This window comes from Wyeomyia smithii, chromosome 2 (genome assembly GCF_029784165.1).
Source record: "Wyeomyia smithii strain HCP4-BCI-WySm-NY-G18 chromosome 2, ASM2978416v1, whole genome shotgun sequence".
In the NCBI taxonomy this organism is placed as follows: domain Eukaryota; kingdom Metazoa; phylum Arthropoda; class Insecta; order Diptera; family Culicidae; genus Wyeomyia; species Wyeomyia smithii.
In genome coordinates, this window is record NC_073695.1 from 237,073,683 (window position 1) to 237,088,013 (window position 14,331).

A 14,331-nucleotide genomic window follows, 5' to 3' on the forward strand; every position below is an offset into this window, starting at 1 on the left:
TATTCACAACAAAACATACGTTACATTTCAACATGTACACTTGCACTAAACATTAAATACGTCTAAACAAAACATAGCACTACTATCAGCTAGCGGTAATGGTTTTTATGTATACGATGGGGGGACTCGCTGTAAAATGTAATTTTGCGTCCTATGCCTGAATCTACATTCCGGATTGTTTCTACGGTAACCTATTTTTCCCTGTGGAACTTTGTTACTGGTTTCGCTCTATTTTTTTTTGCTATCTTTCTAGTTTTTAATCCCACTTACAGCATTATGGCAAACGATATTCTAACGTTCGGGTAACTTTTCGTTCGTAGGTAGCTTCTGTTTGAGTATGAACAAATGTCGTAGATAACAGCGTGATTGTTTTAGGGTTTGCTTTTTTATACATTTCCACAGCAGAATATTCAGAAAATGGGTAAATATCACACACACAGTTATTCAGAAGCCAAAAAATAATGAATCGACAGCAATATTTTAGGTAGATAGATCTAATGCGAAAGGGAAAGAAGAATGTGGCAGTAGATGAGGCTTTTTGCGGCACACACGCACACTTCAGTACGGAGCTTATTTCTTATAATCATGATAGTAGTAGAAAGAGTGCAGGCTGTTATCGTGCGACAGGTCCTTCCACATGCTCAGATCGACCTCGGGGATCTGCGAGCAGGGCACGACCTGGTTGTGGGAAGACGGTCTCCAGAAGGCCTTCGGTTGCATCGAGGCAACGTGGTTACCGTTGTCGCAGAACAGACGCGCCATGCTGGCCTTACGCAGTTCGGCCAACTGTTCCCGGGTGAAGGCGATCTCCTTGTCTCCGCGCTCGTAGAAGAACCGATCGGCAACACGCGTACGGTAGAACTGCTCGGTCAGGATGCACAGGAATGTCGGACCAGCCAGGGCACCGTTGACGTGAGCTTCTATCGAACCTCCCACGGTTAGATCGATATCGTCGACGCTGTTGTACAGGGATTGCAGCTTGGAGACGTCCTGCGGAAGAGAAATTTTACTCATAAATTTCTAGTAATTTGTTTAGTTTAACTTACTTGTGCGGAGATCAGATCCAAAAGGTCTTCCCAGGAGTGTGCACGCTTGAAACCACAGAACTCACGGTAATCGTTGTAGCCAGCAAGACCGTGATCACGGTTACGTTGAACGTCGAAGGCACGCAGATCTCCTCCGAAGGGACGACCGCGACGGAACAGGAAGTGTTTGATTTCGGCGTCGAAGTTAATGTCGGCCAGTTCCTCGGGTTGGGTGGCAAGACCGCGCGTCAGGAAGTCGTAGTTGTCACCGGCTTCGATGATGGAGGGTCGGTTGAACCAGTCGCTGAGACGAAGGGATCCCGTTGGTTTGCGGACTTCCGATACGAGGCTGGAAATTGAGAAATTTGTTAAAATTTTGCTTATGATTGGTTTAGAGGGTGTATCTTACTCAAGACGTCCTTCAATCTGAGAGTGGAAGTAACGGAAAGCAGCGGTGGAGTGGGAGTTCAGCACGGCAGGGTCCTGCGATGGGTCGTAATCGTTGATGTAGTCACCTCCCTTGGCGTTGTAGATCAGGCGGTTCTTGAGCATGTTTTCCTTGCCGAGGAAGATTGGGAGCCATTCGTAGTAGTTGATGTGCTGATACTGAGCAACGTTGATACGGCGGGCTTCCTGGAACAGCAGTTCGTCATCCCAGTGCGGGTTGTACTTCTGCAGCTGGTCAGCGATGCGGTTGTGCTCACGAAGCAACATAATCTGCAGGATGGTCAAGCCTGGGTTCTGGTTGACACGGGAATCACCGGCCAGGTAGCAAACTTCATTGCGAGAAACCAGATCACAATCGGTGGTGGCATTCGGACTGTTCGGTGGCCATTCGTAGCCGTCACGGACAACGGTAGCCATGCGTCCTCCGTGGAAGGCACGGAGTCCGGCATTTTGCTGGTCAGAGTTACCGTACACTAGCGACAAATCCAACCATGAGGTAACCGTTGTAAGCTGTTCGGCTGGCTCCGAGGGATGGGATGGTGTGCACTGGTCTTGACGAGTGGTCAGCGTACGGACAAAGTTGATGCATTCGGTTCCGGTTTGCGAGTGGGCTGGATCGTTATCTGGGACGATGATTGGATAGCAGGTGCTCGGCGCGTTGGATTTTCCGATCAATTTTCCATCATCGGTACAACATCTGGTTGCGTGTTTTTCTGTCAAGTTAGGGTTAGTCGATTAGGGTGAGGAACTGTCAAGTGATTCTATTTTGAAAGAACTTACTAGATTGGGTACCGCCAGCCTGTAGACTCATATCGTGCGTCATGATTTGTCCCCATTGCATGTTGGCCAGGGTGAATTGTGGGTCTGGGACGTCCTCCTCACCGAAGACGATGAGCGAAACGAGACGAGCGTTGGGCAGCTCTTCACCGGTAACGGAAGTGGTTGGAGTGGAGATGCCATCGCCGTATTTCGGAGTCAGCAGACGGCCATACGGGCGGTTTGGTGTTCCCCAGGTTGGGTTCTGCAGATTGTTACAGGATCCGTCCAGCGTACGATAGCGAGAATGCGAGCACACTGGGGGTGCTGGACATTGGGTGACCGGATTGTAGGCACTCAGGAATGGAACGGTGTACTTGGTTTTACCGATCAGGGGTCTGCAAATAGGCTAGTGTTAGAGAGATTGCTTGGTGTGGTTAAGTTCGAAACCTACGCATAATGTGGGCTGGAATGGACCAGATGTGCCGAGGGTGCGTACAGAGAGGGTTTGGATAGGACACGGGCCTGCGGTTGCTCGTGATGGATCACGCTGTAGGAGGTGGCCACGTTGATGGCGTTGGTTTGGGTCAGCGCAAGCAACGCTGTTGCCACGACGAACAGCATCATCTGCGAAGAAAAATAATAGAAAAGAAAATGTAATAAAATGAAAAGGAACCGTTGTAATTAATGAGACATTGACATGCAATGCATCGTTTTTATGTATGCATTATTCAATTTGTTTGCATACTTAGTCGCAATTGCGCACCGAAGAGTACTTTTTACCGACCACCAAATCAGCTCGAGTAACTTGCGCTCGAGCGGGTCTTAATTTGTAAACGATATTACCGAGCCCCGAGGAGGGCTTTCGCGTTGAATAGCGACCAGTTGGGCGGCACAAGTACCGACTTCTCGGCACCTCGGGAGGCACTTTAGGGTAGATAAATGCAAATTAAAAAAAGCTACCAAGCTTCTGCAACCTCAGTGGCAAACGATTTTCTCATTCTATCTTTAAATTCGGACGGAGTGATTCATGGGAGGGTGGAGGGTTTTGTTGGTTTACATCGCACCAGGCCGTGCGCCGATACATTGTAGTTCAGTATGCCAACGAGGTCCATTCTGGTGGCGCCCTGAGGGGCGGCGGAGATCCGAGTATCATTAGCAACTTTATCCGAGGCAGTCATAAAGGTTGTGTGGCAAAGGCCACTCGTGGCTGCTTTTTCGGGGCGGTGGGCGATGAAATCAGCAGGTCTGCCAGCAGTGTATCACTTTTTAGTGAAAAAATTATGCTTCTTTCGAAAGATGTTGGTTTAAGCAAAAAGGTTTCAATCAAAGTATGACCAGGCTGTAATTTATAGAGCAGGATCGGATGAAATAGGAACTCTAATCGTGATTCTAACCTTAACGGGTTCTTGTTTTTCATAAGAATGAATTAATGGAGACTTGCGTTGCACGATATTGTGCAGTAGGCCGTGGCAGCCGCACCAGTTGACCATAAATATGTCAAAAAGGTCGCATAGAAGCGTGTGAACGGCTCTAATAAAAGATATTTTCTTGAGAACCAATTACTGATCGAATTATTCACGCGTTTTATTTGCATTTTTCCATTTGACGATTTTGACAGGGTGATTATCATCTTATTTCGATTTGAACGTTCAATAATTTCTTATACGGAGCATATTGGATCTAGAATCTGATCTAGGGCAACCTAGTTTTAATGTGGCGTGAGTACTGCCTGCGTTTATCCGTTTATCTGGAGATCAGTTATGGACTAGTGTATTGAATTAGAAAATGCGTTGTTATACCAAAAGTCCAATTTGGTTCTGATCAAAAAGCTAAGCCGAAGTTTTTTGAGTCGTACGAAATTGCCAGTTCCACTCGATTGAAAGTACAGTATCACAGTAAGCATTTACGTAATACCGTATCGCGTAAGGAAACAAAAATAAACATAAGTGTAGTGTAATTACGTAGTTTTAGATTGCGAAATTTATCGTGAAAGGAAGCGAAAATTAACCTGAGAGTAGTATAATAACATGATTTTAAAGTGATCAAATCGACTCTCCTTTCTTTAGTGAGTGTGCCAAGCTTGGTGAAAAGTGGTGAAATTCGGTGCACAGCGTACCTTGCATCCAATGACTCGATTGAGATGTCGAAAAAGAAATAACCTGCCCATTGCTGGCACCTAATTACCCGCGACGGATCCGGTGAGGGTGTGCTCAACCGCTATAATGTTGGTAATGAAAATACTTTGTAAGCGTTGATAATTCATTACAGGTTACCCAAACGTTCCACCACTGACGACGACGACGACTACGACGATGCGACTAAAGCGGTCAGACCCACACCGATCAAGGCAATATTTTGTTAATGGTAATTTATTAAGTTTATGCGCGGTTAGTGTAAACACTTAGAGGTGTTAAACGAACCGCAGAACTGACGCGTGAGCATGAGTCCAAGCATACTTTCCGTCTGTCGAGTCCTGCTAGCAGAGCATTCGTACGTTGGTGGATGGCCACCGATTGCGATCTATGTCACGCGGCGGACAGGTAAAATGAAAGGTATTTGGGACCATCAATCAGCAGATTTTACGATCGCGAAGGTTCTCGCACGCTTCAATTCAAGTACGATTGTGCACTTTCGAAAGTGATAGGATGGCGCAACATTTTTACACGCTCTTTGACCTGCCAGGCCGCATTTCGCAATGATGCTGGAGCACGACTCAAACGAACCGCGACGACGAATATTAAAGACCGAATCCATCAAACGTGGCGTTGATAAGTCGAGCTGCAAGCTTCGTTCGAGTTATTGGACTTAACATTGCTGAGCTGTGCACGAGCAGCAGTCAAGTACGATTGCCAGAGCGGAAAACGGCTAGGGTTTTCCGTATGGAAATTAAACTATTATCAAAATAAAGCAATAATTCTCCAACAAATACACAACTGACAGGCTCGGGGCTGGCGATTGGCTTACCAAACCAACATATATAAAACCACATTCACCAGCATTTCCACGAGGCTTTGCATCCATTACTCCTGCAATCGGCGCACCTGATTAGATGTTGTTTTATGTACGAGTATCATGTTCACTTGCACCAAAGCGGCAGAGCACTAGAAGCTTGAATATGGCTATTAGGTTTCATGATAAATATTTCGTACGTACAATCGCGGAGCCCTCCCCGTGGTGCAAGGGTAGCCGTCGTTGGCGTGTTGGCGGTTCAATTGATTATTATTGGCCTCGTGGTACTGGTCAGCTTTTAATGATACTGTTGCCAATTATTAGCGTCATTAATCATCAGCAATATCGGCGCATTTTGCGACGACGATAAGCGGAGGTGGAGGACCGATGCTGTTATAATCATCACTTGCATATTGTGAGGTTTGTGGTGGTGAAGGAAAATACAAATAACATAAAGAGTTGGTGTCCAAATTAAGGAGTGGAAATGAATTCTAGGCTTCTCACGCTTGAGTGAACCGAATAAGACAAAGCCGTAAGTGAGAAAAAGTAATTGAAGGTGAGAATTGATTGTTTTTGGTGCTATCATCAATCTTTTAATGTCGTCCGGATAACTTGTCGATTTTCTTTTAGGCGAAATATTTTAGTCTGTGATTTAAATGTGTTTCTACTGAGGGGCACCAATATCAGTCTCTACAGCCAAATAATTTTCCATTTGTCCCTGGCAACACCACTAAATTTGGCTCGAAGCTTTGAACCACCCGAAAGATACTTTTGAGCACCAATTCGTTCGCTGGAATGAAGGTTAGAGCGCGAGAATATTCCGAACAGCAAACCGAAACTTCTTACCATCGTCGCATTGATAGTCATTTATACTATGAAAACAAGCTGCTATTGTGACTAATTTGTGGGCTGCGATCAGAACCAATCGAATGTTTTTTTTACATATTACGGAAGCCAACACTCGAGCTGCGCTTGAGTGTCGTGGCCTCACCTCTTGAGCCTGCTGTTTTTGTCCTATTACATTGAACCGGACGGTAGCCGGGAGTGTCCCGCCGTTCACATACATGAGTCATGGACTATCGTTTCAACTCCGTTTAAAAAGCAACATTGGTATAGAGGTAAGAAAAGCTTAAAGACAGTTCCCAGACGTTGCAAAACGGGTTTGCTAGAGTGCGCCTGCGATTTTCCGCAACTTCTCCCCTTTCTTCGTACAAGAAAACCAGCACTTCAGCGTTATTACTACATAGTGACTCAAACGTTGGCTGAAAGCGAAACTGGATAACCAAAACCGGCTGGAGGGCGCACTTTCATTACGTTTGCAGTTGGTAACAATGCTCGAAGAGATAACATCTCAGTGCATGCGGACGGCTGCTGTAAACGGCCATCGATGGCCAAGGTCACACCATTTCAAAGAGTTTCACTGCTACTGGCCGTTGCGTCACGTGACCGACAATTTTTTCGTCCGATTCGCGGCGCAACATTGATCGCTTTTCAATGCAAAACGGTTGATTGGCGAGAGCGCACGAGCGCGGGTGTAGACAGACATCTCGGTTGAGAAGCGATTCTAAGTGGGAGCCATTGTCACCGTTACCGGTTACCGTTGATGGTCCGTTTCGCAACCAATTGAAGTTTCGCCGTAGGAATTGCTGAGCGATTGATTCTGACACGGCAAGGTTGATTTGCCCTGTTTAGGACGATTGGGCAATGCGTAGTTCGTGGCTCGTGAAGATTGTGCCCCCTAAGGATGACAGCTTGGGGTCGTGAATGCAGGAATGGGTTACGATCAGTTTCTTTAAACTGAGTTCAAATTCAGTAGGTCCAACAGTAACAATTTACGATCATCAATGTTTTTCAATAGGTCAATTTTAACGATCAAGAATAACTTTAGGAATTAGAAACACTGAGACAGTTTAAACGGTATGCAAGTTTATAGTATTTTAGTTCCAATGTCATGCCAGGGTTAGTAGGAGAATAAAGTTAGTGGTAAACCCTGACCGAATGGTTTCGTAGTGTTGAGAGCGGCAACTAGTCTTGAATAACCTTACACTGTGTAATCAGATCGTTTCACTCCATGTTTGTAACTATGAAAGTTACCTGAAAAAACAAACACTCAAAAGACGTGTAAAATAAACAAATCTGTCACTAATGATCGAAACGGTACTTAACATATCAGCCGGAGCAGAATTTCTTGGCTTAATGGGCCATAAACATTATCAACTGTGTCAAGGTAATCGCTCTTACAAACCTCGCATAAGAAGTTTGTAAGTAAAGTTTTATTTTAGGTTGGATTTCTGTTGAACTTTGATGTTTCACCCGAATTTCAGTTCTCCGGAAACGACCCGAATCGACCCAGTGCTCAGAATGGGTTGATCTGGTACTGAATAGCTTGCTGTTAGCTACTGCCTTCGCAACCCCAGCGGACACACCATGAAACGATTCAGAATGCAAATCTGATGGCGAAGAGCGTCGCACGAGAAATGTCAAATCCGTGAACAGACACGACTGAGGAGGCTTTTTTTTTTTTCTTCACATAACATTTATTTGACACGGCACAAATACAATTTAATGTTTAACGGCGCCAATTATATCTGTTGACTTAAAAACTAAAGCAAATTTTTTATCCTCGCTGCCGACTACGAGCTGAAATTAAGTCTAACTTAAAACTAGCATGGGATTTCCAATCAGTGTTTTGTTGTTCAATGGTCGTCTGATAATCGTCGAATGGCATGTATGGATTCGTTCTGCTGAGCCACGATGTCGTGAGTTGGGACAGAGGCTCGTAGTCCTTGGGTCCTGGTTCTGTTGTGCGGGGTCTGGTTGCTGGTTTTGTGCTTAAGGTTCAAACGTGTTCTTGTCGTTTTGTTGGGTGTAGACGGAGGGTAACGGGACTAGACTGGGGCGTGGATGGATTTCAGGAAAACGTATATAAGGGACATGTAGGATAGGTCACGGCTCGCCAAGACATCACGAACAGGAACAGCCGGCTGTCTACCCTCGGCCTGCAGGGAAGCTATTAATTTAGACCTGGCGTCACGGTGTACAGGGCATGACCAAACCACATGCTCTATGTCGTGATAACCTTCACCACAGGCACAGATACCACTTTCCCCGAGCCCAACACGACGGAGGAGCGCGTCAAATCTATAGTGATTGGACATAAGCCGGGACATCACGCAAATGAAATCCCGACCTACATCCAACCCCTTGAACCACGGGTTCGTCGATACTTTGGGGATTATGGAATGTAACCACCTTCCCAATTCCCCTCTGGTCCAAGCATTTTGCCAACTGATGATCGTATTCTGACGTACAAGTGCGAAAAATTCATTAAAGGCAATTGGTCTTTCATAAATATCACCGTTTGTTGCGCCCACCTTAGCCAAAGAGTCCGCTTTCTCATTACCCGGTATCGAGCAGTGAGAAGGGACCCACGCTAAGGTAATCTGAGTAGATTTTTCGGATAAAGCACTCAGATGTTCCCGTATTTTCCCCAGGAAATACGGAGAGTGCTTAACATCTTTCATCGATCGGAGAGCCTCAATGGAACTGAGACTGTCCGTAAAGATGAAATAATGGTCCGTGGGCATTTTTTCGATAATCCCTAGGGTGTACTGAATTGCAGCTAATTCTGCGACGTAAACAGAAGCAGGATTATCGAGCTTATGGGAGACGGTTAAATTATTATTGAAGATACCGAAGCCAGTGGACCCATCAAGAAGTGATCCGTCAGTGTAGTACATATTGTCGCAGTTGATGTTTCGATATTTATTGGAAAAAATTTTAGGGATCTGCTGCACGCGTAAATGATCCGGGATTCCACGAGTTTCTTCTATCATGGATGTATCGAAAAACACAGTAGAATCAGAAGTATTTGATAAGTCGACACGATTTGGAATATTCGAAGAAGGGTTAATATTTTGGGACATGTGATTGAAATACAATGTCATAAAACGGGTTTGAGAATTAAGTTCGATTAACCTTTCAAAATTTTCAATCACGGGACGGTTCAAGACCTCACATTTGATTAGAATACGAGAAGACAGGCTCCAGAAGCGGTTTTTCAATGGTAGTACTCCAGCTAAAACTTCCAAACTCATCGTATGGGTCGACTGCATGCAACCTAAGGCGATACGCAAACAACGATATTGTATTCGCTCCAGTTTGATCAAATGTGTGTTTGCTGCGGAGCGGAAGCAGAAACACCCGTATTCAATAACAGACAATATCGTTGTTTGGTAAAGCCTTATAAGGTCTCCTGGATGGGCTCCCCACCATTGTCCGGTTATTGTACGAAGAAAATTCACTCTTTGTTGACATTTTTTCATCAGATACCTCACGTGACAACCCCAGGTGCCTTTAGAGTCGAACCAGACACCAAGATATTTGTGTACCAAAACCTGAGAAATCGTTTTACCCATTAATTGTGTTTGAAGCTGAGCAGGTTCATGCTTCCTAGAAAAAACTACTATCTCAGTCTTCTCCGGAGAGAATTCGATACCTAGCTGTAAAGCCCAAGCAGACAAATTGTCCAAGGTATCTTGCAATGGTCCTTGCAAATCGGCAGCTTTGGCTCCTGTAACAGAGATTACACTGTCGTCTGCAAGTTGTCTTATCGTGCATGAATTTGCCAGACATTCGTCGATGTCATTTACATAAAAGTTGTAAAGAAGGGGGCTTAAACATGAGCCCTGGGGAAGACCCATGTAGCTAATGCGAAAAGTTGCCAAATCGCCATGCGTAAAATGCATGTGCTTTTCGGACAACAAATTGTGCAAAAAATTGTTCAAAATTGGAGAAAATCCTTGTCGGTGAAGTTTACCCGAAAGAATGTCAATAGAAACGGAATCAAAAGCCCCCTTAATGTCCAAGAACGCAGACGCCATTTGTTCTTTACGAGCATACGCCAGCTGAATATCTGTTGAAAGCAACGCAAGACAATCATTCGTCCCTTTGGCACGGCGGAAGCCAAATTGAGTTTCTGATAGTAGACCATTTGATTCGACCCAGTGGTCTAAACGACGGAGTATCATTTTTTCCATCAATTTCCGGATACAGGATAGCATTGCAATCGGCCTATAAGAGTTGTGATTAGAAGCTGGTTTCCCTGGTTTTTGGATGGCGATCACCTTCACTTGCCTCCAATCCTGCGGTACAATGTTTTGCTCCAGGAACTTATTGAACAAGTTCAACAAGCGCCTCTTGGCATTGCCGGGTAGATTCTTCAACAAGTTGAATTTGATTCTATCTAATCCAGGCGCGTTATTGTTACAGGACAGGAGGGCAACTGAAAGGTCTGCCATCGTAAAAGGTGATTCTATCGCGTCGTGGCCCGGAGACGCATCGCGAACAATATTTTGCTCAGGAACAGAGTCCGGACATACTTTCCTGGCAAAATCAAATATCCACCTACTTGAAGACTCCTCGCTTTCGTTGACCGTTACGCGATTCCGCATTCTTCGGGCTGTGTTCCAAAGAGTGCTCATCGATGTCTCCCTCGACGTCTCGTTCACGAACCGACGCCAATATCCACGTTTCTTTGCTTTAGCCAAGCTTTTAAGCTTGGTATCAAGCTCCGAATACCGTAAATAGTCGCCAGGTATACCTCCCGTCTGGTAGGCCTTAAACGCGTCGGATCTTTGCGTGTAGACATCGGAGCACTCTTGGTCCCACCACGGAGTGGGAGGCCGTTCTTTGATCGTTACGCCGGGATATTTCTTCGTTTGGGCTTGCAACGCGGCGTCGAGAATCAAGCCCGCGAGGAGGTTGTATTCTTCAAGTGGTGAATGATGTTGAATCGACTCGACCGCTTTTGAAATCATTTCCTCGTATAACTTCCAATCGACATTTCGTGTGAGGTCATACGGAATGTCAATAGGTCGCATGCGAGTTGACCCGTTAGTAATTGAAATAAGGATAGGCAGATGGTCGCTACCGTGAGGATCGAGGATTACCTTCCATGTGCAATCCAACCGTAGCGACGTCGAACATAAGGATAGATCCAAAGCGCTTGGGCGCGCTGGAGGTTTCGGGATACGTGTCATTTCACCGTTGTTTAAAATAGTCATGTCGAAGTCATCGCAAAGGTTATAGATTAAAGAGGAGCGGTTATCATTGTATGGGGAACCCCAAGCCACGCCATGAGAGTTGAAGTCTCCCAAAATCAAACGTGGCGAGGGAAGAAGTTCTATTAAATCAAAGAGCAGCCGTTGCCCAACCTGTGCTCTGGGGGGAATATATATTGAGGCAATACAAAGCTCTTTACCTTGTATTGTCATTTGACATGCGACAACTTCGATGCCTGGAATCGAGGGGAGGTTAATACGATAGAAAGAATAGCACTTTTTAATCCCTAAAAGTACTCCTCCATATGGGGTGTCTCGATCAAGGCGAATAATATTAAAATCATGGAAGTTGAGATCAATATTTGAAGTAAGCCAAGTTTCACAAAGGGAAAATGCATCGCATTTGTTTTTATTTATCAAAACTTTAAACGAATCAATTTTTGGTAAAATACTTCTACAATTCCACTGTAAGACAGAGATAGAATCCTTCATATACGCAGTTGAATTAGGCATCGAAGGATACAATCGCTGCAAGGAGAGGCCATTGGGCAGTCAACTGCTTCAAAAATGATCTAACTGTTGGGAGGAATGCTGTAAGAAAAATTTTAATTGGATCGGGTACATTGAAAGTTTCAAAAATCCAGTCCACAATGTCAGAAAATTTCACTAATCCAGAGTTTGTTTCATCAACTGGGAGTGTAAAAGGAGCAACTGGGGTTTTAGATGTTCCTGGCAGTGCTGGGAACTCCTTCTGGGACTTTAAATTTGCCAGCCCAGGAGGAGTTTGCTTCGGTTTTTCCGCAGCACTGTTTGGTTTGTTTGTAACTTTCATTTCACTTTGAGAAATCTTAGGACCTTTTCTGGGAAGTTTAGGAGAGGAAATATTTTTCCTCTTTCTAGACTCCCCAGGATTGGCGTAAGATGCTCCCGCTGGTGAATCGTCAGAATCGGTTTCCTCAGAGGGCAACAGATCGAAGGGGTTCGAAGTAACGGGAGAAGTGGTAACGGTCTTCTTCAGCATGTCAGCGTAGGAACGCTTTGAACGCTCTTTGAGAGACCGTTTTATTTTATCCCTGCGCTGCATGTACACCGCACATGTCGAGAGCTCATGCAGATTTTCTCCGCAGTGAATACACTTTTCAGCGTTAACACTGCAAGAATCTTCCGCATGAGACTCCCCACACTTGCCACAACGTGCCTTATTGCAGCAGTAGGCGGCTGTATGGCCTAACTGCTTGCAATTCAGGCAGTTCATGACGCGGGGCACGTAGAGCCTCACAGGGAGACGAACCCGGTGGATCGAGACGTGGCTTGGTAGTGCAGACCCGGCGAACGTAACTCGAAACGAGTCTGACGGAGTGTATACTGTTTTGCCACCGATGATCGATGCTGACCGCAATTGCTTGCAGTCGAGCACCTTTACTTCGGGACACGTTTTGTTCTTAAAGCACCCTTTGGCACTTTGCAGTATACACTCGACGGACAGACTCGAATCGGTTATGACACCGTCGATCTCCACGTCTCGTGCGGGTATGTAAACGCGATACTCGCGTGTGAAGAGCTCAGAGCAAGCTGTATCGTTGGCCTCTTTCAGGTTACCGACCACGACACGGAGCTTGTTAGGCCGGACCTTGGAAATTTCGGTCACGCCCTTGTACTCCTTCGTCAGGTCTTTAGAAATCTGCAAGAGGTTCAACTTTTTCGATTTCGGTCCTGCCTTTGGCCGAAAATAAACAGTATAGCTGCCCTGGGCTCCGTCTGGGTAAAGCCTGGGGCGAGGGGGGACTGAAGAATGAACAGGGGAGGGGGTAACAGAAGGGTCAGGGTCAGAGGGGTTCGGGGATGGTGGCGCGGGAGGCGAGGGATCTACATCCATCGCGCTATGTTTAGCGCACTAGCGCTGACAAGAACACGTACCTTTTTATTTCTCCCTTCCAGTAAGGTTGGTTGTCCGATCGTTCGAAGTAGCAGCCGTTACAGCCAGCAGCACCAATACAGCAGCACCAAACAGCCACCAGCAGCGAGCCAGGTGTGAGATCACTCCACACAGCGATACGACTCGCTGACACTGATGGCTTCTTCTTTTTCCTCGTTTGTGTCTCGTCCACTGCTGTAGCACAATCCAGCCAGCAGCCAAATCGGCTTACGCACCAGCTGGCAGTCACGATGCGAAACAGTTGCACAAAGGAACGACCTTGAACCCGGATTTATTTCACTCGACCAGGCAAACAATGCCAACACTTGTTCACACGTCTTTTGTTTTATACTCTATCGGACCGATCACCAAACACGTCCAGTACTGATGCGTGTTCGGCACAGAATGACTGAGGAGGCTGTCTGAAAAATTAATAGCTCAGATTGGTTCGAGCGGGAGTAGAACTTAATATTTCTACGCTTGTAAAAATCAATACTTTAGCCAGATTCCTGTTGTTCTCGTGACATGATGCCAAGTCAGTCATCGTTTGTTTAGATCTTGGTTGTGAGAGACTATAAAAAACTCATAAATTCCACACATGCCAAACCGAAGTCAAAGGTTTGGTTAGAGTTAATGCACTCAATCAAAATGCATTTTTCGAGTTTTGGAATTTAGTGTTCAACAAGACAAATGTCTTTACTGGAGACAGAAATTTGCCAACTTTGAAAGACAGTTGACTCGTGAGGGTAATGTTTTGACTGTTTGTGCGAGCTTAGAGGGGATCGTGCTAGTAATATCTGTACACGAAAAAATGTGCACACACATATTGTGTCAAAGTAGAATTCTTTGTTTAACTCCATATTCGTGAATGTATCAATAGAGCTCTCTTGTATTGACTGGAATCCACTGCACCTCTGGTGTTCCAATTCATATTTACTACTTTTGTAACAACTGACAATGACAACAACAATAATGATTGTTTTGCCTCGTGCACATGTCTAAGCCGCAATTATTTCTCTCTATAGCACCTTCCAAAGAATGCATGAATAGAATGCCAGAAGAAAGAATATTAAAATAAATCGCTTGACCAATAAAAAAAAACACCATAATTTGATCGTCAGTCAACCTCTCAGCAGTCTGCAAACCCCGCTGATCGTCAGTCAACCTCTCAGCA

At 45.3% G+C, this 14,331-nt stretch overlaps 1 protein-coding gene across 1 annotated transcript in view; it reads right to left on the bottom strand.

Moving 5' to 3' along the window:
- LOC129725348 (peroxidase) overlaps window positions 1-14,331 on the bottom strand; it is a 54,582-nt gene continuing 40,251 nt past the window's right edge. The window contains exons 2-6 of the mRNA XM_055681042.1: window positions 2,683-2,855; window positions 2,253-2,626; window positions 1,435-2,185; window positions 1,047-1,374; window positions 1-990 (exon numbers count right to left, since the gene is read on the bottom strand). Of these exons, the coding sequence (XP_055537017.1) occupies window positions 571-990; window positions 1,047-1,374; window positions 1,435-2,185; window positions 2,253-2,626; window positions 2,683-2,855 (2,046 nt within the window). The 3' untranslated portion in view covers window positions 1-570. The remainder of the gene's footprint in view (window positions 991-1,046; window positions 1,375-1,434; window positions 2,186-2,252; window positions 2,627-2,682; window positions 2,856-14,331) is intronic.